The 21,482-nt window shown below is 45.6% G+C and overlaps 4 protein-coding genes and 1 pseudogene across 6 annotated transcripts; all 5 read left to right on the top strand.

The window, feature by feature from the left end:
* Positions 1-1,522: 1,522 nt before the first annotated feature.
* On the top strand, positions 1,523-4,554 carry LOC117190137 (cilia- and flagella-associated protein 251-like). Of its 3 annotated transcripts, XM_033395219.1 has the most exons (7): positions 1,529-1,686; positions 2,193-2,353; positions 2,407-2,718; positions 2,777-2,944; positions 3,014-3,105; positions 3,254-3,431; positions 3,748-4,554. In XM_033395219.1, the coding sequence occupies exons 1-7, from the start codon at positions 1,608-1,610 to the stop codon at positions 4,159-4,161; spliced, it is 1,404 nt and encodes a 467-aa protein (XP_033251110.1). In that variant the 5' UTR covers positions 1,529-1,607; the 3' UTR covers positions 4,162-4,554. The 3 variants fall into 3 exon arrangements, with proteins under 3 accessions (XP_033251112.1, XP_033251110.1, XP_033251111.1); XM_033395221.1 differs by lacking the exon at positions 3,254-3,431 and having other exon boundaries at positions 1,523-1,686; positions 3,748-3,867; XM_033395220.1 differs by lacking the exons at positions 1,529-1,686; positions 2,193-2,353; positions 2,407-2,718 and having other exon boundaries at positions 2,735-2,944.
* Positions 4,555-5,424: 870 nt separating this feature from the next.
* On the top strand, positions 5,425-6,361 carry LOC117191522. The gene is made up of 2 exons (XM_033396364.1): positions 5,425-5,697; positions 5,914-6,361. Exons 1-2 carry the CDS (start codon positions 5,425-5,427, stop codon positions 6,073-6,075), a joined length of 435 nt encoding a protein of 144 aa, XP_033252255.1. The 3' UTR covers positions 6,076-6,361.
* Positions 6,362-9,639: 3,278 nt separating this feature from the next.
* LOC117190141 lies at positions 9,640-12,733 on the top strand (annotated as a pseudogene).
* An 859-nt stretch (positions 12,734-13,592) lies between these two features.
* On the top strand, positions 13,593-17,349 carry LOC117191521. Its single transcript, XM_033396363.1, has 7 exons — positions 13,593-13,838; positions 14,082-14,239; positions 14,306-14,424; positions 15,778-15,935; positions 16,135-16,178; positions 16,272-16,376; positions 17,088-17,349. Exons 1-7 carry the CDS (start codon positions 13,593-13,595, stop codon positions 17,347-17,349), a joined length of 1,092 nt encoding a protein of 363 aa, XP_033252254.1.
* A 681-nt stretch (positions 17,350-18,030) lies between these two features.
* On the top strand, positions 18,031-20,817 carry LOC117190139 (cilia- and flagella-associated protein 251-like). Its single transcript, XM_033395222.1, has 7 exons — positions 18,031-18,168; positions 18,675-18,835; positions 18,889-19,200; positions 19,259-19,426; positions 19,496-19,587; positions 19,735-19,912; positions 20,229-20,817. Exons 2-7 carry the CDS (start codon positions 18,833-18,835, stop codon positions 20,640-20,642), a joined length of 1,167 nt encoding a protein of 388 aa, XP_033251113.1. The 5' UTR covers positions 18,031-18,168; positions 18,675-18,832; the 3' UTR covers positions 20,643-20,817.
* The last annotated feature ends 665 nt before the right edge of the window (positions 20,818-21,482 follow it).

Here is a 21,482-nt window from a genome sequence, read left to right as displayed (position 1 = left end):
CAGATCGAATCCTTTCACTGTAGCTTGTCTGACAGTTTGAAAGGATGACCAAGGTCGGGGTCACCAATGTTAATGTGTGTGTGTGTGTGTAGGAAGCTGGGTTGCATACGGTACATAAACCGTCTACAGTTTGGTCGTCGCAACTAGAACTTGAACCAGTTGGACTGCGGAGTGGGTATCCTACGGTGCGCAAGGGAGGGTCTGAAGACACGGCGACAGCCTCTGCTGATTGCGATGGAAGATGAGTGACAGGCAGTTATGGTACTGTTTCTGATACTGATTTTATTGATAAAACTGATTCTTATTTATAGGTAATAAAAGGTACAAAAGTGCTGAGTCTGTAAAATATATGTTTTGTGTATTATGGATAATTTTAGTGTCTGGTGGGCAATTGCGATATTTTGATGGTCAGCAACTGCCCCGCTGTCTTTGCCCTCTGCGGAGAGAGTGCATTGTCAGCAGAACTCACTGCAGTGGCCAGTGTGTTGTCGTGAGGTATTATATTACATGTTAAATAGAACACTGTGTCACGGTGCCACTGTGATATGCCGACGGGTATTATAAACTATTACTTAAGCATATTTCTGCAACTGAACAGTGGCACTTTCGAGCAGTTTTTATTGCCACTCAACCTCATCAGTGTGTGCTAGGGAGCCCTTCTAATGATTCATTCCATTCAACTAATTTACATGTCACACAAAAACGAAACACAAAGCGTTCAAGGAATGTTACTCAGGTGTAGGAGTACGTGCAACACACCAGGAATAGACTGAGGAGACCTTGACATATCAGATATGTGTGCTTGTTTGGTCAAAGGTAGACTCAAAGGAACTAGGTGGTGTTCTGGGAAATAATTTCACTAGAGGAGAGATTTGCACTCGAGTTTTTCAAGGATTACCTTGACTGTTGATTCCAAAGAAGGTCTGAAGTGAATTTTAACGTACTGTGTATGAATCATTTCTTTAGCTTAAGCTTTCTTAAAACTTCAGTAAAACATAGAATTCCATTGGAAAATATAAAGAGACTCGAACTTGTGCATTTAGAAAACCCAAAATTCCCTGAAAATATTTTCCCTGTATATTTTGTGCTACGAAAAATGTCTAGAAAGTGTCGGTCAAACGGAAATTCAAAGTATTTCCACATATTTGCATAGTGCCTTCGCCACCCACAAGAAGAACCCATCGATGGGCTATTGAAAATGTTTTATTTGTGCTTTATATACTCACTCGTAACACACGCCACACACAGGGACCAAAAGGTTATTTATTCATGGCAGGAGTTACAGGAGCGCAAACAGGACGCAATTATTCCGACTACTTCCCTTTCTTCGTCGACTGTGTAGCGGTCTGCACTCTCCTTGACCACAACACTAATTCAACACCTTTCGACGTGGCCAGGAATTAGTTTGCCAACGCGGCTCAAGCGGTAGGACGGCTCACCGGTAGCGGTGATAGTAGGACGAAAAACTAAGGAAAGTATGGGATAAAGGAGAGAGTAGGCGATGACTGTGCTACTGCCAAATAGACCACATAGTCGTACTCTATTTCATCATTCTATATTCAATAAATATATTACTGTTTCAATAATTCACTTTGAAATCAACGAAAATGTTTGGTCCACTTACAGTAATACCGATGAACGGACAGACAGGCGGCCTGAATGGAAGCAAGCGGCGCAACAACGATGGTTCGTATTGTGTTACTTGGATTGGGGGATCCTCCACAGCCAGATGTCATTTTCTCCCATCAATAACTTCAATGATTCAGTGGTATTGGCACTTTGCAACTCTTGAGAAACCCAACTCTAGGCGGTTCAAGGAGCAGACTTTCCACTTAAAAGTTCTCCGATGACCTTGGCGCATTTCAAGTTGGCGAAAACTTTCTCCAGCGGAAATTGTCTTGAGTTTTTCGTATAATGCCACTTTAAGCGAACTGCCGAGTGCAGGTCGCGAATCACACAACTTAAACATTTATTGCATTTTATTTTCGTATTTGTTTTAATTTAGTTTTCAGTTCGTTTGCTTTTTTGGCAAATTGCATGTAAACACGAACGAAGAAGGGTGCCAATGAAATCGAAATCGCTTAAGGGCGATCATAGTGAAGCGGTGGGGTTGGGGTTGAAGGTGGCGTCGGGAAAGGGGCGGTGGTGCTGGTGAAATTAATTTTTCAATTTCCCACTTTTTTGGCTAATAGATTTCTCGGTAAAGCTATCCACCATTCGTATCTGGATGCACGAAAAGGACATTGGCAAGCTGACACGCATTCTGTGGGCGGGCCAAGGACATCGCTTGTGCCAGCAGGCCAGCAATAATGGGCGTGTCAAGCGTTTCCTTGCCGCCGCGCCACATGTCATGGTAAGGCAATGCACTGAAAATCCAACTGCCTCTTTTACCAAATGACTCCACAGAATGCCATTAAGGATCTGCATCAGGCGGTGATCGACAACAAATTGGAAACGGTGCAGGCGCAACTGGAGCCTCCCGTGCCCGCTGCCTTGGTGACCTGCAAGGACGGCAATGGACTGAATGTCATCCACAAGGCCGCCGGCTTGGGCCACACCAAGATCCTGGAGTATCTGGTCGGTCTCTGGCCGGAGGGCGCCCACGAGATGGACATCACCGGCAAGACGCCGCTCCATTGGGCAGCCAGTGCCAAAAACAACATGCGCTGCTATCCCCTGCTCCCCCAGGCGGGTTGTGACGAGGAGGCCCTCGACTATGTGAGTGGGGGATGGCAATCAACCGAGCAATTAAAATGATTCATTGGGGCAATTTCAGAAAATGAAGTCAGCCTCGTACTACCGCCACAAGCCGCACGAAATCGAGCGGGCTTTCCTCGTCTATGTCCCGGAGGCACCGCGCGTCTCCCCCGAGAGCATCACTGACTGGAATGCGTTGAGCAATGAGAGTGGTGAGAATAGTGCCGGAGGCGATGCGGGCAGCAAGGTAAGTCGGGGAGGGCGTAGGCAGCAGCTTGTGGGGAATCCCTACACCATCTATCTGTTTATTTCACAGAAATTGGACATTAAAATGACACCGGCTGTGAATGGACGTAAATCGCTGGACGACAGCATCGAGAACACTTCGGAGCTGGACACAAACGATGGGTGAGTGGGTGGTGAAGCATCTAAGGGCAGACAGAGACAGGGATTAGGCTAAGTTTTGGCTGCGCTGGATTCAGTTTTTGTTTGATTTTTGTGCGTTCTTTGTGGGGCATTGCTTTGAGAGAAGATTTTTTGCATTTTGAAACCGCAGTACAAGTGCCAATGATGACGAAGAGGATTTGTCCAAAGCGGATTTGGATGCGGATGTAGATCCGGCACCGGTTCCGCCGGAAGTATCGCCGCAGCGCAGACCGGAAACGCCAGCCACATTCAACAATGGCCACATTAATGGCGATATCGAAGGCGACACCGAAGACAGTGAGGCGGAGGTAAGTGTTGCCTTTTTTGCTTGTGGATTGCGTCTTTCGTTTGCTTTCGTTGGTTTTTGCTTGCACTCCTCCAAAAGCTTTCTCTGTGTTGCACTCGGATTTGCTTTGGCGGCACAGGCGGGGCGGGGGCTCTGTGAAAGTAAGCCATTGTCGGCTCTCGCTTTCCCCATCACCACTTTATATCTATGCGCTTTTTGTTTAGACCTCTTAAGTACTTCTCTGCTGTACATACAATGAATCGAAGGCTGAGATCGTAGTAAAACAATCCTTTGAATCACTCGGAAAGCAATCAGTCGACAATTGTTTACTTTTACAGAATATTGCAAGAGCTATAAGCGGCGGTAAAGAAGAAGAAGATGGCCAGGGTAAAGAGGAGGATCAAGAAAAACATGAGGAACCGAAGGAACAGGAGTCTGCTGCAAGCGAGGAATTGAATGATAAGCTGGAAAACCACGAAGAAAATGTCGCAGAGAGTAATGATGTGGAACAGAAGGAGGAGGAGCAGCCTGCCACAGAGAGTGAGCCAGAAGTTAACGAAAAGACTGAAGAGGCGGAGCCAGAGATGGAAGCAGAACAGGATGTGCCAGAGGCGGCAGTTGAAGAGGAAAAGATCACCAATTTGGAGGAGCCAGTGGAACCAGTGGCTGAGGAGAAGGAGATACAGGATCAGGATAATGTAGAGAATGATGAGAACGATGACGATGATGAGGTACACTTTGGCGTGCTCTAGGTGTCCAACGTGCAACGTTTCTTTGTAGTTTGTATTGTGTGTGCCGTTAAACCGCTCAAACCACTTTTTCCAAATCTTCAAACTCAACTGTGAACTGTAAAATGAAAGCAAACTAACTATCTAACAACCAATCAATCAATTAAATGCAACAGTAAGAGCCACAGCCACAGCAACAGCAACAGCAACAACTGCAGCCGCAATCTAAGAAAGAATAACAGTAGCAATCAGCTTATATAATTATATAACCAGACTTTTTACTTCTTTATGCAGATATACATAGACTCTTTATATATATACCTATATATTTTTTAAAAGCAACTGGAAGTAAAAAAATTAATATTAAACCATCAACGATTACAGTAACCAATTAAAAATGGAATGCAAAACCTGCAACTTGTGTCTTTTCGTTATCGTTTCCATTGCACCCCACCAACTCCAAAAAGAGAAAAAAGCCGCCAATTCCCATGTATTGTGTTTCCGTTTCCGTTTCCCTTTCAGTTTCGATTTTCATTTAAGTTTCAGTTTCAGTTCGTTTTGTGTACCATCCATTCGTATACTCGTATTCATTCGAGTTCCTTAGATCAAATCAATGCCAGTGTCTGACCTGCCCCCGATTTGCGTCACTATCGATTGACGAAACTCAGCAGCTGTTTACCCACAGATAGACTTTATAATAATGCACTCACTCCCATAGCGCTTTCACTGACATGTGGAGACGGAAAGACGATAGCCGCGCACCAGCTTCAGAGCCAGAGCTCCTCAACTGTCAGAGCGGCAGCCAGGCCAGAGTCCAAATGGCAAAGGAACATGCAAACTTCAAAACATTTGCAGTTGCAGGCATTAGATAGATGATATATGATATATGTATATCTACATATGGTATATATCAAATTGCTATATATACACATTCCAGTTGGTGCAACGTTGCAACGATTTTCTGCAGTCCCCCACGAACGATTTGTTAAGGATAATCAAGTTTTCCCTAGAGGTTAGGGGTTAGAAGGCATGGAAATGGTAGGAGGTGCTGCATTTCAATAAAAGTAATGAAAGTGTAGGTGCAATTTGTTTCGAAAACAGGGCGTATGCGTAACATTACGTATACGTGCCGTAGATTTCTATTTACCTATGGATATACATATGTATTTACTATCTCAATTATTTAATGGGTCAACAGCGCTGGCATTGTCATTCTGTAGTGGCACCTAGTCCTTGTAAAAACGTAGTCCCTTTCCACCTGTTTGTGTCCTGTTTGCGAGTGTTGTCATGTTACCTGCACTTTTTAGCGATAATCGACAAACGACAGTTCGCCAAGTAAAACTCAAAAAACCCTTTGTAGAGGATGTGATAGCGCCAGTTACAAAGGACATCCAGCCCCTGGAGGAGTCGCAGTCGATAGGAGGAGAACAACCAACTGAACCGGAAACGGGACCTGATAAGGATGGCGGCGAATCCCTGACATCGGCCATGGCCATCGAGGGCTTTGTGCAGGGCGCACCCGAGGATTATACAGTTCAGTCTCAAACTGCAATTGATGAAGTATACGATTCTATCCTTTCCTATCTTTAAATCTCTGTTGCTCTCTCTCTGTTGCTGTCTCACCAGGCTTGTCATTTGGGTTTCATCTTTTATTTGCTAACCATTTCTGTCATCGTTTCTATAATGTCACACCGAACAATTACGCTTTCGATTACGCACTGAATGAATGTCTGTCTAGCAATCTCTAATTGACTGGTTTTGCCTCTCCCTTCGCAGGAGGCACGCATGAAGCAGATCATCGAATCGGGGGACCTTGAGCAGCTGGCCGAGATCGTGCTGAATGGCGAGGGCGCTAGTCTGTTGAATCCCAAGTCCAAGGAGGCGGAAATACAAGCCTTTCTCAACAACGTGCCCAGCTACATGGTAAGCGGAAAGTAGTGGGGGGATGGTCGGAAGGAGTAGCCACTAATTAAGGCACGGTTCATATGCTACTCTGACAGGAGAAAATCCATCGCGGATTTGCCGGAATCGCCGGAAGTTTGCCATTGCAAAGGACGACATATCCCCCAATGGCTCCACGGCCCTGCACGTGGCCTTGCTCTTTGGACATACGGGTGGGTGTTGGGTATACTCTCCTTCCGCTTAAATTCCCTATTTCGATTGGCTTTTTCGCTTGACTTTTTATACCCGATACTCAAAATGAGTATTGGGGTATATTAGATTTGTGGTAAAAGTGGATGTGTGTAACGTCCAAAAGGAATCTTTTCCGACCCCATAAAGTACATATAGCCCTGTCTGTCTGTCCGTCCGTCCGTCCATCCGTCCGTCCGTCCGTCCGTCTGTCCGTCCCCTTCAGCGCCTAGTGCTCAAAGACTATAAGAGCTAGAGCAACGATGTTTTGGATCCAGATTTCTGTGATATGTCACTGCTACAAAAATATTTCAAAACTTCGCCGCGCCCACTTCCGCCCCCACAAAGGGCGAAAATCTGTGGCATCCACAATTTTGAAGATACGAGAAAACCAAAAACGCAGAATCGTAGAGAATGACCATATCTTTAAGACTGCAGAATCTGAATTGGATCGTATTATTATTATAGCCAGCATCAAGAAAACAATTTCATTTTTTCTCGCCCTGTCTCTCTCTAACACACACGTAGCATAGCCGGCTTTGCTTAGAGTAAAACATTAGCGCCTAGATCTCAGAGACTACAAAAGCTAGAGCAACCAAATTTGGTATCCACACTCCTAATAAATCGGACCGAGACGAGTTTGTTTCAAAATTTCGCCACACTCCCTTCCGCCCCCGCAAAGGATGCAAATCTGGGGATATTCACAAATCTCAGAGACTATTACGGCTAGAGTAACCAAATTTAGTATCCGCACTCCTGTTAGATGTCACTATAAAACGTATATCTCAAAATTTCGCCCCACCCCCTTCCGCCCACACAAAGGACAAAAATCTGTTGCATCCACAATATTGCAGATTTGAGAAAACTAAAAACGCAGAATCATAGATAATGACCATATCTATCAGATTGCTGAATCTGGATCAGATCAGATCATTTTTATAGCCAAAAGGACCCGACGTCACGCTCAGACTGATTTTCTGTCTCTCTCGCACGCACTCCTTGTCATGTCGTTTAATATTAGCGGCGTCTGCCGGAGGAGAGCCATACTGACTTAGTATCGGGTATAACTTTAGAGTTGCGGTGTCCGCAGCAACTCACAACGTTCCCCCTCGTTTTGTGTGCAGACATCGTTCGGTATTTGGCTTCGCGCTTTCCGGAGACCATGACAATTACGGATAATGACGGACGCACGCTGCTTCAATATGCAGCCACGATTAAGGACAATGGCCATTTCTACAACATGTTATCCCAGCTGGGCGGCAATTCCAAGGCACTGGACAAGGTGAGTGAAGGGAAAGCGGGGGGAAATACAGAATAACTACTTTTTCGGTGGCAATTTATCAATTATCCCTAATTGGAGGGAGAATTCCTGATAGCCAGATTAGAAATACATTCTTGAAATAGTAATAGAACTGGGAACGAAAGCAACTGTTGGGGGCGCCTCATCGGCAAATTTCAAATGTTCGAAATCCAATTCAAAGTGGGCCAAGGTGCTGGGTACTCCCATTTTCATATCACCATGTCTGTGTCTGTGTGCCGCATCAATATGCCATAAATTTATGATAAACCCAAACTGAATTAATTAATATTTAAAATGCAATTACAACCACAACGTTGCACGCAGCTGGGCCACACGGCCGAGTTCTATTTGGACAAGGAGAAGGCGAAGGATATTCTCAACTACACCGAGCTGCTCGATCTCTTTGGGGCCGAGGAGCTCAAAGATCAGTTGCTCAACGATCAAGGTAGGACAAGAGGGCTGGCACAGCACCTGACCTGACCTGTGTGTCCACCTGCAGCTGTTCCAGCTCAAGACCAGTCAGCGGCTTTTCGTTCGGTTTCATTTGAATTACGAGTACCCCCACAAAAACACAAAGGGGCAGAGACACCCACCAAGTAAAGGTAACCAAAATAATTAAATACGTTTGCTTGCCATGTCAAATATATGAAAAGAGGGTGTGTACTGTACCTCCAGAGTGGCATGGACTTGGCCCGTGCCCTGGCCGAGCATTCAGTCATCGATTTTCAGTCTCACCGTGCAGCACACGTTGTCCTTCGCTCAATAGTCAGTCAAACTCTCGTCCGCGTAGTCGTACCTGATTCTCAGTTGCGCTGCAAGCAAAGCACTCGTTCTCATAATGGAGGGAAACCGTGATTTTTTCAATGAAATCATTGGCAATATTGATGATTTATTTGGTATGTAACACATATCACACACAAACACCATACATTCGGGGTTTATTTATCCACAGAAAGCACTTGAAGCACCGTCGCCTTTTCTTCAGCACCCATTTGGCAAGCTCCCTCATTCGTGCTCGTTTCCGTGTATCAGTATCTGTGTCTCTGTACATGCTTTGGTATTCATCATCCCGCTGTGTGTGTGTGTGCTGTGTAAAATGATAATCATCAAATCCAAAAATTACACCCAATGCCGCAGTTCCCGACGATCTGCACAGTGCCCGGCGAGAGCTGCAGGATGGTGAGATCTGACGCACTCTGGAGCGCTGTTACAACGTGATAGCGGAATCGGGAAAGCTTTTGAGCGCCAGCACGGCCTCGGCCCTGTCGCACCGGAAGCCACTGAGCGCCTCATCGCTGAAGTTGTCGGTGACCAGCTTCCTGAGCCGCTTCCTCAAGCGTGCCGTTTACGAAAAGATCAAGCGCCGCCAGACGCGACTCGACCACAATCTCTTCGATATGCTGTGGCCGGCGAAATAATTTCACTAGAGGAGAGATTTGCACTCGAGTTTTTCAAGGATTACCTTGACTGTTGCGTTGGCTACGATTCCAAAGAAGGTCTGAAGTGAATTTTAACGTACTGTGTATGAATCATTTCTTTAGCTTAAGCTTTCTTAAAACTTCAGTAAAACATAGAATTCCATTGGAAAATATAAAGAGACTCGAACTTGTGCATTTAGAAAACCCAAAATTCCCTGAAAATATTTTCCCTGTATATTTTGTGCTACGAAAAATGTCTAGAAAGTGTCGCTCAAACGGAAATTCAAAGTATTTCCACATATTTGCATTGTGCCTTCGCCACCCACAAGAAGAACCCATCGATGGGCTAATGAAAATGTTTTATTTGTGCTTTATATACTCACTCGTAACACACGCCACACACAGGGATCAAAAGGTTATTTAGGACGCAATTATTCCGACTACTTCCCTTTCTTCGTCGACTGTGTAGCGGTCTGCACTCTCCTTGACCACAACACTAATTCAACACCTTTTGACGTGGCCAGGAATTAGTTTGCCAACGCGGCTCAAGCGGGCCAGACGCAAATAAAATAGAACGACTCTGATAGTAGGACGAACAACTAAGGAAAGTATGGGATTAAGGAGAGAGTAGGCGATGACTTTGCTACTGCCAAATAGACCACATAGTCGTACTATATTTCATCATTCTATATACAATAAATATATTACTGTTTCAATAATTCACTTTGAAATCAACGAAAATGTTTGGTCCACTTACAGTAATACCGATGAGCGGACAGACAGGCGGCCTGAATGGAAGCAAGCGGCGCAACAACGATGGTTCGTATTGTGTTACTTGGATTGGGGGATCCTCCACAGCCAGATGTCATTTTCTCCCATCAATAACATCAATGATTCAGTGGTATTGGCACTTTGCAACTCTTGAGAAACCCAACTCTAGGAGAATAAAGGAGCAGACTTTCCACTTAAAAGTTCTCCGATGACCTTGGCGCATTTCAAGTTGGAGAAAACTTTCTCCAGCGGAAATTGTCTTGAGTTTTTCGTATAATGCCACTTTAAGCGAACTGCCGAGTGCAGGTCGCGAATCACACAACTTGAACATTTATTGCATTTTATTTTCGTATTTGTTTTAATTTAGTTTTCAGTTCGTTTGCTTTTTTGGCAAATTGCATGCAAACACGAACGAAGAAGGGTGCCAATGAAATCGAAATCGCTTAAGGGCGATCATAGTGAAGCGGTGGGGTTTAGGTTGGAGGTGGCGTCGGGAAAGGGGCGGTGGTGCTGGTGAAATTAATTTTTCAATTTTCCACTTTTTTGGCTAATAGATTTCTCGGTAAAGCTATCCACCATTCGTATATGGATGCACGAAAAGGACATTGGCAAACTGACACGCATTCTGTGAGCGGGCTAAGGACATCGCTTGTGCCAGCAGGCCAGCAATAATGGGCGTGTCAAGCGTTTCCTTGCCGCCGTGCCACATGTCATGGTAAGGCAATGCACTGAAAATCCAACTGCCTCTTTTACCAAATGACTCCACAGAATGCCATTAAGGATCTGCATCAGGCGGTGATCGACAACAATTTGGAAACGGTGCAGGCGCAACTGGAGCCTCCCGTGCCCGCTGCCTTGGTGACCTGCAAGGACGGCAATGGACTGAATGTCATCCACAAGGCCGCCGGCTTGGGCCACACCAAGAAACTGGAGAATCTGGTCGGTCTCTGGCCGGAGGGCGCCCACGAAATGGACATCACCGGCAAGACGCCGCTCCATTGGGCAGCCAGTGCCAAAAACAACATGCGCTGCTATACCCTGCTCACCCAGGCGGGTTGTGACGAGGAGGCCCTCGACTATTTGAGTGGGGGATGGCAATCAACCGAGCAATTAAAATGATTCATTGGGGCAATTTCAGAAAATGAAGTCAGCCTCGTACTACCGCCACAAGCCGCACGAAATCGAGCGGGCTTTCCTCGTCTATGTCCCGGAGGCACCGCGCGTCTCCCCCGAGAGCATCACTGACTGGAATGCGTTGAGCAATGAGAGTGGTGAGAATAGTGCCGGAGGCGATGCGGGCAGCAAGGTAAGTCGGGGAGGGCGTAGGCAGCAGCTTGTGGGGAATCCCTACACCATCTATCTGTTTATTTCACAGAAATTGGACATTAAAATGACACCGGCTGTGAATGGACGTAAATAGCTGGACGACAGCATCGAGAACACTTCGGAGCTGGACACAAACGATGGGTGAGTGGGGGGTGAAGCATCTAAGGGCAGACAGAGACAGGGATTAGGCTAAGTTTTGGCTGCGCTGGATTCAGTTTTTGTTTGATTTTTGTGCGTTCTTTGTGGGGCATTGCTTTGAGAGAAGATTTTTTGCATTTTGAAACCGCAGTACAAGTGCCAATGATGACGAAGAGGATTTGTCCAAAGCGGATTTGGATGCGGATGTAGATCCGGCACCGGTTCCGCCGGAAGTATCGCCGCAGCGCAGACCGGAAACGCCAGCCACATTCAACAATGGCCACATTAATGGCGATATCGAAGGCGACACCGAAGACAGTGAGGCGGAGGTAAGTGTTGCCTTTTTTGCTTGTGGATTGCGTCTTTCGTTTGCTTTCGTTGGTTTTTGCTTGCACTCCTCCAAAAGCTTTCTCTGTGTTGCACTCGGATTTGCTTTGGCGGCACAGGCGGGGCGTGGGCTCGGTGAAAGTAAGCCATTGTCGGCTCTCGCTTTCCCCATCACCACTTTATATCTATGCGCTTTTTGTTTAGACCTCTTAAGTACTTCTCTGCTGTACATACAATGAATCGAAGGCTGAGATCGTAGTAAAACAATCCTTTGAATCACTCGGAAAGCAATCAGTCGACAATTGTTTACTTCTACAGAATATTGCAAGAGCTATAAGCGGCGGTAAAGAAGAAGAAGATGGCCAGGGTAAAGAGGAGGATCAAGAAAAACATGAGGAACCGAAGGAACAGGAGTCTGCTGCAAGCGAGGAATTGAATGATAAGCTGGAAAACCACGAAGAAAATGTCGCAGAGAGTAATGATGTGGAACAGAAGGAGGAGGAGCAGCCTGCCACAGAGAGTGAGCCAGAAGATAACGAAAAGACTGAAGAGGCGGAGCCAGAGATGGAAGCAGAACAGGATGTGCCAGAGGCGGCAGTTGAAGAGGAAAAGATCACCAATTTGGAGGAGCCAGTGGAACCAGTGGCTGAGGAGAAGGAGATACAGGATCAGGATAAAGTAGAGAATGATGAGAACGATGACGATGATGAGGTACACTTTGGCGTGCTCTAGGTGTCCAACGTGCAACGTTTCTTTGTAGTTTGTATTGTGTGTGCCGTTCAACCGCTCAAACCACTTTTTCCAAATCTTCAAACTCAACTGTGAACTGTAAAATGAAAGCAAACTAACTATCTAACAACCAATCAATCAATTAAATGCAGCAGCCACCCAAATTCCATTCATTCTAATTGTTTTCCACACCAAAAATAACAGCAGAAGCAACAGCAAGAGCCACAGCCACAGCAACAGCAACAGCAACAACTGCAGCCGCAATCTAAGAAAGAATAACAGTAGCAATCAGCTTATATAATTATATAACCAGACTTTTTACTTCTTTATGCAGATATACATAGACTCTTTATATATATACCTATATATTTTTTAAAAGCAACTGGAAGTAAAAAAATTAATATTAAACCATCAACGATTACAGTAACCAATTAAAAATGGAATGCAAAACCTGCAACTTGTGTCTTTTCGTTATCGTTTCCATTGCACCCCACCTCCCACTCCAAAAAGAGAAAAAAGCCGCCAATTCCCATGTATTGTGTTTCCGTTTCCGTTTCCCTTTCAGTTTCGATTTTCATTTAAGTTTCAGTTTCAGTTCGTTTTGTGTACCATCCATTCGTATACTCGTATTCATTCGAGTTCCTTAGATCAAATCAATGCCAGTGTCTGCCCTGCCCCCGATTTGCGGCACTATCGATTGGCGAAAATCAGCAGCTGTTTACCCACAGATAGACTTTATAATAATGCACTCACTCCCATAGCGCTTTCACTGACATGTGGAGACGGAAAGACGATAGCCGCGCACCAGCCTCAGAGCCAGAGCACCTCAACTGTCAGAGCGGCAGCCAGGCCAGAGTCCAAATGGCAAAGGAACATGCAAACGTCAAAACATTTGCAGTTGCAGGCATTAGATAGATGATATATGATATATGTATATCTACATATGGTATATATCAAATTGCACCAGTTGGTGCAACGTTGCAACGATTTTCTGCAGTCCCCCACGAACGATTTGTTAAGGATAATCAAGTTTTCCCTAGAGGTTAGGGTTAGAAGGCATGGAAATGGTAGGAGGTGCTGCATTTCAATAAAAGTAATGAAAGTGTAGGTGCAATTTGTTTCGAAAACAGGGCGTATGCGTAACATTACGTATACGTGCCGTAGATTTCTATTTACCTATGGATATACATATGTATTTACTATCTCAATTATTTAATGGGTCAACAGCGCTGGCATTGTCATTCTGTAGTGGCACCTAGTCCTTGTAAAAACGTAGTCCCTTTCAACCTGTTTGTGTCCTGTTTGCGAGTGTTGTCATGTCACCTGCACTTTTTAGCGATAATCGACAAACGACAGTTCGCCAAGTAAAACTCAAAAAACCCTTTGTAGAGGATGTGATAGCGCCAGTTACAAAGGACATCCAGCCCCTGGAGGAGTCGCAGTCGATAGGAGGAGAACAACCAACTGAACCGGAAACGGGACCTGATAAGGATGGCGGCGAATCCCTGACATCGGCCATGGCCATCGAGGGCTTTGTGCAGGGCGCACCCGAGGATTATACAGTTCAGTCTCAAACTGCAATTGATGAAGTATACGATGCTATCCTTTCCTATCTTTCAATCTCTGTTGCTCTCTCTCTGTTGCTGTCTCACCAGGCTTGTCATTTGGGTTTCATCTTTTATTTGCTAACCATTTCTGTCATCGTTTCTATTCTGTCACACCGAACAATTACGCTTTCGATTACGCACTGAATGAATGTCTGTCTAGCAATCTCTAATTGACTGGTTTTGCCTCTCCCTTCGCAGGAGGCACGCATGAAGCAGATCATCGAATCGGGGGACCTTGAGCAGCTGGCCGAGATCGGGCTGAATGGCGAGGGCGCTAGTCTGTTGAATCCCAAGTCCAAGGAGGCGGAAATACAAGCCTTTCTCAACAACGTGCCCAGCTACATGGTAAGCGGAAGGTAGTAGGGGGATGGTCGGAAGGAGTAGCCACTAATTAAGGCACGGTTCATATGCTACTCTGACAGGAGAAAATCCATCGCGATTTGCCGGAATCGCCGGAAGTTTGCCATTGCAAAGGACGACATATCCCCCAATGGCTCCACGGCCCTGCACGTGGCCGTGCTCTTTGGACATACGGTTGGGTGTTGGGTATACTCTCCTTCCGCTTAAATTCCCTATTTCGATTGGCTTTTTCGCTTGACTTTTTATACCCGATACTCAAAATGAGTATTGGGGTATATTAGATTTGTGGTAAAAGTGGATGTGTGTAACGAACAGAAGGAATCGTTTCCGACCCCATAAAGTATACATATTCTTGATCAGCATCAATAGCCGAGTCGATTGAGCCCTGTCTGTCTGCCCGTCCGTCCGTCTGTCCGTCTGTCCGTCCCCTTCAAATGAGTATTGGGGTATATTAGATTTGTGGTAAAAGTGGATGTGTGTAACGTCCAGAAGGAATCGTTTCCGACCCCATAAAGTATACATATTCTTGATCAGCATCAATAGCCGAGTCGATTGAGCCCTGTCTGTCTGTCCGTCCGTCCGTCTGTCCGTCTGTCCGTCCCCTTCAGCGCCTAGTGCTCAAAGACTATAAGAGCTAGAGCAACGATGTTTTGGATCCAGACTTCTGTGATATGTCACTGCTACAAAAATATTTCAAAACTTCGCCCCGCCCACGTCCGCCCCCACAAAGGACGAAAATCTGTGGCATCCACAATTTTAAAGATATGAGAAAACCAAAAACGTAGAATTGTAGAGAATGACCATATCTTCAAGACTGCGGAATCTGAATTGGATCGTATTATTATTATAGCCAGCATCAAGAAAACAATTTCATTTTTTCTCGCCCTGTCTCTCTCTAACACACACGTAGCATAGGCGGCTTTGCTTAGAGTAAAACATTAGCGCCTAGATCTCAGAGACTACAAAAGCTAGAGCAACCAAATTTGGTATCCACACTCCAAATATATCGGACCGAGACTAGTTTGTTTCAAAATTTTGCCACACCCCCTTCCGCCCCGCAAAGGACGAAAATCTGGGGATATTCAAAAATCTCAGAGACTATTAAGGCTAGAGTAACCAAATTTGGTATCCGCACTCCTGTTAGGTCTCACTATAAAACGTGTATCTCAAAGTTTCGTCCGACCCCCTTCCGCCCACACAAAGGACGAAAATCTGTTGCATCCACAATATTGCACATTCGAGAAAACTAAAAACGCAGAATCATAGATAATGACCATATCTATCAGATTGCTGAATCTGGATCAGATCAGATCATTTTTATAGCCAATAGGAACAAATCAATTGGCAGTGGCTACGCAGCGCCCGACGTCACGCTCAGACTGATTTTCTGTCTCTCTCGCACGCACTCTTTGTCGTGTCGTTTAATATTAGCGGCGTCTGCCGGAGGAGAGCCATACTGACTTAGTATCGGGTATAACCGTAGAGTTGCGGTGTCCGCAGCAACTCACAACGTTCCCCCTCGTTTTGTGTGCAGACATCGTTCGGTATTTGGCTTCGCGCTTTCCGGAGACCATGATAATTACGGATAATGACGGACGCACGCTGCTTCACTATGCAGCCACGATTAAGGACAATGGCCATTTCTACAACATGTTATCCCAGCTGGGCGGCAATTCCAAGGCACTGGACAAGGTGAGTGAAGGGAAATCGGGGGGAAATACAGAATAACCACTTTTTCGGTGGCAATTTATAAATTATCCCTAATTGGAGGGAGAATTCCTGATAGCCAGATTAGAAATACATTCTTGAAATAGTAATAGAACTGGGAACGAAAGCAACTGTTGGGGGCACCTCATCGGCAAATTTCAAATGTTCGAAATCCAATTCAAAGTGGGCCAAGGTGCTGGGTACTCCCATTTTCATATCACCATGTCTGTGTGCCGCATCAATATGCCATAAATTTATGATAAACCCAAACTGAATTTATTAATATTTAAAATGCAATTACAACCACAACGTTGCACGCAGCTGGGACAAGGAGAAGGCGAAGGATATTCTCAACTACACCGAGCTGCTCGATCTCTTTGGGGCCGAGGAGCTCAAAGATCAGTTGAGCTCAGCTCAACGATCAAGGTAGGACAAGAGGGCTGGCACAGCACCTGACCTGACCTGTGTGTCCACCTGCAGCTGTTCCAGCTCAAGACCAGTCAGCGGCTTTTCGTTCGGTTTCATTTGAATTACGAGTACCCCCACAAAAACACAAAGGGGCAGAGACACCCACCAAGTAAAGGTAACCAAAATAATTAAATACGTTTGCTTGCCATGTCAAATATATGAAAAGAGGGTGTGTACTGTACCTCCAGAGTGGCATGGACTTGGCCCGTGCCCTGGCCGAGCATTCAGTCATCGATTTTCAGTCTCACCGTGCAGCACACGTTGTCCTTCGCTCAATAGTCAGTCAAACACTCGTCCGCGTAGTCGTACCTGATTCTCAGTTGCGCTGCAAGCAAAGTACTCGTTCTCATAATGGAGGGAAACCGTGATTTTTTCAATGAAATCATTGGCAATATTGATGATTTATTTGGTATGTAACACATATCACACACAAACACCATACATTCGGGGTTTATTTATCCACAGAAAGCACTTGAAGCACCGTCGCCTTTTCTTCAGCACCCATTTGGCAAGCTCCCTCATTCGTGCTCGTTTCCGTGTATCAGTATCTGTGTCTCTGTACATGCTTTGGTATTCATCATCCCGCTGTGTGTGTGTGTGCTGTGTAAAATGATAATCATCAAATCCAAAAATTACACCCAATGCCGCAGTTCCCGACGATCTGCACAGTGCCCGGCGAGAGCTGCAGGATGGTGAGATCTCACGCACTCTGGAGCGCTGTTACAACGTGATAGCGGAATCGGGAAAGCTTTTGAGCGCCAGCACGGCCTCGGCCCTGTCGCACCGGAAGCCACTGAGCGCCTCATCGCTGAAGTTGTCGGTGACCAGCTTCCTGAGCCGCTTCCTCAAGCGTGCCGTTTACGAAAAGATCAAGCGCCGCCAGACGCGACTCGACCACAATCTCTTCGATATGCTGTGGCCGGCGAAATAATTTCACTAGAGGAGAGATTTGCACTCGAGTTTTTCAAGGATTACCTTGACTGTTGCGTTGGCTACGATTCCAAAGAAGGTCTGAAGTGAATTTTAACGTACTGTGTATGAATCATTTCTTTAGCTTAAGCTTTCTTAAAACTTCAGTAAAACATAGAATTCCATTGGAAAATATAAAGAGACTCGAACTTGTGCATTTAGAAAACCCAAAATTCCCTGAAAATATTTTCCCTGTATATTTTGTGCTACGAAAAATGTCTAGAAAGTGTCGCTCAAACGGAAATTCAAAGTATTTCCAGATATTTGCATTGTGCCTTCGCCACCCACAAGAAGAACCCATCGATGGGCTAATGAAAATGTCTTATTTGTGCTTTATATACTCACTCGTAACACACGCCACACACAGGGATCAAAAGGTTATTTAGGACGCAATTATTCCGACTACTTCCCTTTCTTCGTCGACTGTGTAGCTGTCTGCACTCTCCTTGACCACAACACTAATTCAACACCTTTTGACGTGGCCAGGAATTAGTTTGCCAACGCGGCTCAAGCGGGCCAGACGCAAATAAAATAGAACGACTCTGATAGTAGGACGAACAACTAAGGAAAGTATGGGATAAAGGAGAGAGTAGGCGATGACTTTGCTACTGCCAAATAGACCACATAGTCGTACTATATTTCATCATTCTATATACAATAAATATATTACTGTTTCAATAATTCACTTTGAAATCAACGAAAATGTTTGGTCCACTTACAGTAATACCGATGAACGGACAGACAGGCGGCCTGAATGGAAGCAAGCGGCGCAACAACGATGGTTCGTATTGGGTTACTTGGATTGGGGGATCCTCCACAGCCAGATGTCATTTTCTCCCATCAATAACATCAATGATTCAGTGGTATTGGCACTTTGCAACTCTTGAGAAACCCAACTCTAGGCGGTTCAAGGAGCAGACTTTCCACTTAAAAGTTCTCCGATGACCTTGGCGCATTTAAAGTTGGAGAAAACTTTCTCCAGCGGAAATTGTCTTGAGTTTTTCGTATAATGCCACTTTAAGCGAACTGCCGAGTGCAGGTCGCGAATCACACAACTTGAACATTTATTGCATTTTATTTTCGTATTTGTTTTAATTTAGTTTTCAGTTCGTTTGCTTTTTTGGCAAATTGCATGCAAACACGAACGAAGAAGGGTGCCAATGAAATGGAAATCGCTTAAGGGCGATCATAGTGAAGCGGTGGGGTTTAGGTTGGAGGTGGCGTCGGGAAAGGGGCGGTGGTGCTGGTGAAATTAATTTTTCAATTTTCCACTTTTTTGGCTAATAGATTTCTCGGTAAAGCTATCCACCATTCGTATATGGATGCACGAAAAGGACATTGGCAAACTGACACGCATTCTGTGAGCGGGCTAAGGACATCGCTTGTGCCAGCAGGCCAGCAATAATGGGCGTGTCAAGCGTTTCCTTGCCGCCGTGCCACATGTCATGGTAAGGCAATGCACTGAAAATCCAACTGCCTCTTTTACCAAATGACTCCACAGAATGCCATTAAGGATCTGCATCAGGCGGTGATCGACAACAATTTGGAAACGGTGCAGGCGCACCTGGAGCCTCCCGTGCCCGCTGCCTTGGTGACCTGCAAGGACGGCAATGGACTGAATGTCATCCACAAGGCCGCCGGCTTGGGCCACACCAAGATCCTGGAGTATCTGGTCGGTCTCTGGCCGGAGGGCGCCCACGAAATGGACATCACCGGCAAGACGCCGCTCCATTGGGCAGCCAGTGCCAAAAACAACATGCGCTGCTATACCCTGCTCACCCAGGCGGGTTGTGACGAGGAGGCCCTCGACTATTTGAGTGGGGGATGGCAATCAACCGAGCAATTAAAATGATTCATTGGGGCAATTTCAGAAAATGAAGTCAGCCTCGTACTACCGCCACAAGCCGCACGAAATCGAGCGGGCTTTCCTCGTCTATGTCCCGGAGGCACCGCGCGTCTCCCCCGAGAGCATCACTGACTGGAATGCGTTGAGCAATGAGAGTGGTGAGAATAGTGCCGGAGGCGATGCGGGCAGCAAGGTAAGTCGGGGAGGGCGTAGGCAGCAGCTTGTGGGGAATCCCTACACCATCTATCTGTTTATTTCACAGAAATTGGACATTAAAATGACACCGGCTGTGAATGGACGTAAATCGCTGGACGACAGCATCGAGAACACTTCGGAGCTGGACACAAACGATGGGTGAGTGGGTGGTGAAGCATCTAAGGGCAGACAGAGACAGGGATTAGGCTAAGTTTTGGCTGCGCTGGATTCAGTTTTTGTTTGATTTTTGTGCGTTCTTTGTGGGCATTGCTTTGAGAGAAGATTTTTTGCATTTTGAAACCGCAGTACAAGTGCCAATGATGACGAAGAGGATTTGTCCAAAGCGGATTTGGATGCGGATGTAGATCCGGCACCGGTTCCGCCGGAAGTATCGCCGCAGCGCAGACCGGAAACGCCAGCCACATTCAACAATGGCCACATTAATGGCGATATCGAAGGCGACACCGAAGACAGTGAGGCGGAGGTAAGTGTTGCCTTTTTTGCTTGTGGATTGCGTCTTTCGTTTGCTTTCGTTGGTTTTTGCTTGCACTCCTCCAAAAGCTTTCTCTGTGTTGCACTCGGATTTGCTTTGGCGGCACAGGCGGGGCGTGGGCTCGGTGAAAGTAAGCCATTGTCGGCTCTCGCTTTCCCCATCACCACTTTATATCTATGCGCTTTTTGTTTAGACCTCTTAAGTACTTCTCTGCTGTACATACAATGAATCGAAGGCTGAGATCGTAGTAAAACAATCCTTTGAATCACTCGGAAAGCAATCAGTCGACAATTGTTTACTTTTACAGAATATTGCAAGAGCTATAAGCGGCGGTAAAGAAGAAGAAGATGGCCAGGGTAAAGAGGAGGATCAAGAAAAACATGAGGAACCGAAGGAACAGGAGTCTGCTGCAAGCGAGGAATTGAATGATAAGCTGGAAAACCACGAAGAAAATGTCGCAGAGAGTAATGATGTGGAACAGAAGGAGGAGGAGCAGCCTGCCACAGAGAGTGAGCCAGAAGTTAACGAAAAGACTGAAGAGGCGGAGCCAGAGATGGAAGCAGAACAGGATGTGCCAGAGGCGGCAGTTGAAGAGGAAAAGATCACCAATTTGGAGGAGCCAGTGGAACCAGTGGCTGAGGAGAAGGAGATACAGGATCAGGATAATGTAGAGAATGATGAGAACGATGACGATGATGAGGTACACTTTGGCGTGCTCTAGGTGTCCAACGTGCAACGTTTCTTTGTAGTTTGTATTGTGTGTGCCGTTCAACCGCTCAAACCACTTTTTCCAAATCTTCAAACTCAACTGTGAACTGTAAAATGAAAGCAAACTAACTATCTAACAACCAATCAATCAATTAAATGCAGCAGTCACCCAAATTCCATTCATTCTAATTGTTTTCCAATGCTGTACCATCCATTCGTATACTCGTATTCATTCGAGTTCCTTAGATCAAATCAATGCCAGTGTCTGCCCTGCCCCCGATTTGCGGCACTATCGATTGGCGAAAATCAGCAGCTGTTTACCCACAGATAGACTTTATAATAATGCACTCACTCCCATAGCGCTTTCACTGACATGTGGAGACGGAAAGACGATAGCCGCGCACCAGCCTCAGAGCCAGAGCTCCTCAACTGTCAGAGCGGCAGCCAGGCCAGAGTCCAAATGGCAAAGGAACATGCAAACGTCAAAACATTTGCAGTTGCAGGCATTAGATAGATGATATATGATATATGTATATCTACATATGGTATATATCAAATTGTTATATATACACATTCCAGTTGGTGCAACGTTGCAACGATTTTCAGCAGTCCCCCACGATCGATCTGTTAAGGATAATCAAGTTTTCCCTAGAGGTTAGGGGTTAGAAGGCATGGAAATGGTAGGAGGTGCTGCATTTCAATAAAAGTAAGGAAAGTGTAGGTGCAATTTGTTTCGAAAACAGGGCGTATGCGTAACATTACGTATACGTGCCGTAGATTTCTATTTACCTATGGATATACATATGTATTTACTATCTCAATTATTTAATGGGTCAACAGCGCTGGCATTGTC

The sequence above is a fragment of the Drosophila miranda genome, assembly GCF_003369915.1.
Source record: "Drosophila miranda strain MSH22 chromosome Y unlocalized genomic scaffold, D.miranda_PacBio2.1 Contig_Y1_pilon, whole genome shotgun sequence".
NCBI lineage: Eukaryota > Metazoa > Arthropoda > Insecta > Diptera > Drosophilidae > Drosophila > Drosophila miranda.
This window is presented reverse-complemented; position numbering and strand designations above follow the sequence as displayed.

Excerpts from the sequence above, each read along its gene's own strand:
- LOC117190137 (XM_033395219.1), top strand. The coding sequence starts at position 1,608 with ATGTTTGGTCCACTTACAGTAATACCGATGAACGGACAGACAGGCGGC. Across the intron at positions 2,945-3,013 it reads GAGGCGATGCGGGCAGCAAG|AAATTGGACATTAAAATGAC; the intron begins GTAAGTCGGGGA and ends TTTATTTCACAG. Across the intron at positions 3,106-3,253 it reads GAGCTGGACACAAACGATGG|TACAAGTGCCAATGATGACG; the intron begins GTGAGTGGGTGG and ends TTGAAACCGCAG.
- LOC117190139 (XM_033395222.1), top strand. Across the intron at positions 19,427-19,495 it reads GAGGCGATGCGGGCAGCAAG|AAATTGGACATTAAAATGAC; the intron begins GTAAGTCGGGGA and ends TTTATTTCACAG. Across the intron at positions 19,588-19,734 it reads GAGCTGGACACAAACGATGG|TACAAGTGCCAATGATGACG; the intron begins GTGAGTGGGTGG and ends TTGAAACCGCAG.
- LOC117191521 (XM_033396363.1), top strand. The coding sequence starts at position 13,593 with ATGTCACCTGCACTTTTTAGCGATAATCGACAAACGACAGTTCGCCAA. Across the intron at positions 13,839-14,081 it reads GCGCACCCGAGGATTATACA|GAGGCACGCATGAAGCAGAT; the intron begins GTTCAGTCTCAA and ends CTCCCTTCGCAG. Across the intron at positions 15,936-16,134 it reads ATTCCAAGGCACTGGACAAG|TGGGCCAAGGTGCTGGGTAC; the intron begins GTGAGTGAAGGG and ends TCCAATTCAAAG.
- LOC117191522 (XM_033396364.1), top strand. The coding sequence starts at position 5,425 with ATGTTACCTGCACTTTTTAGCGATAATCGACAAACGACAGTTCGCCAA. Across the intron at positions 5,698-5,913 it reads CTCAAACTGCAATTGATGAA|GAGGCACGCATGAAGCAGAT; the intron begins GTATACGATTCT and ends CTCCCTTCGCAG.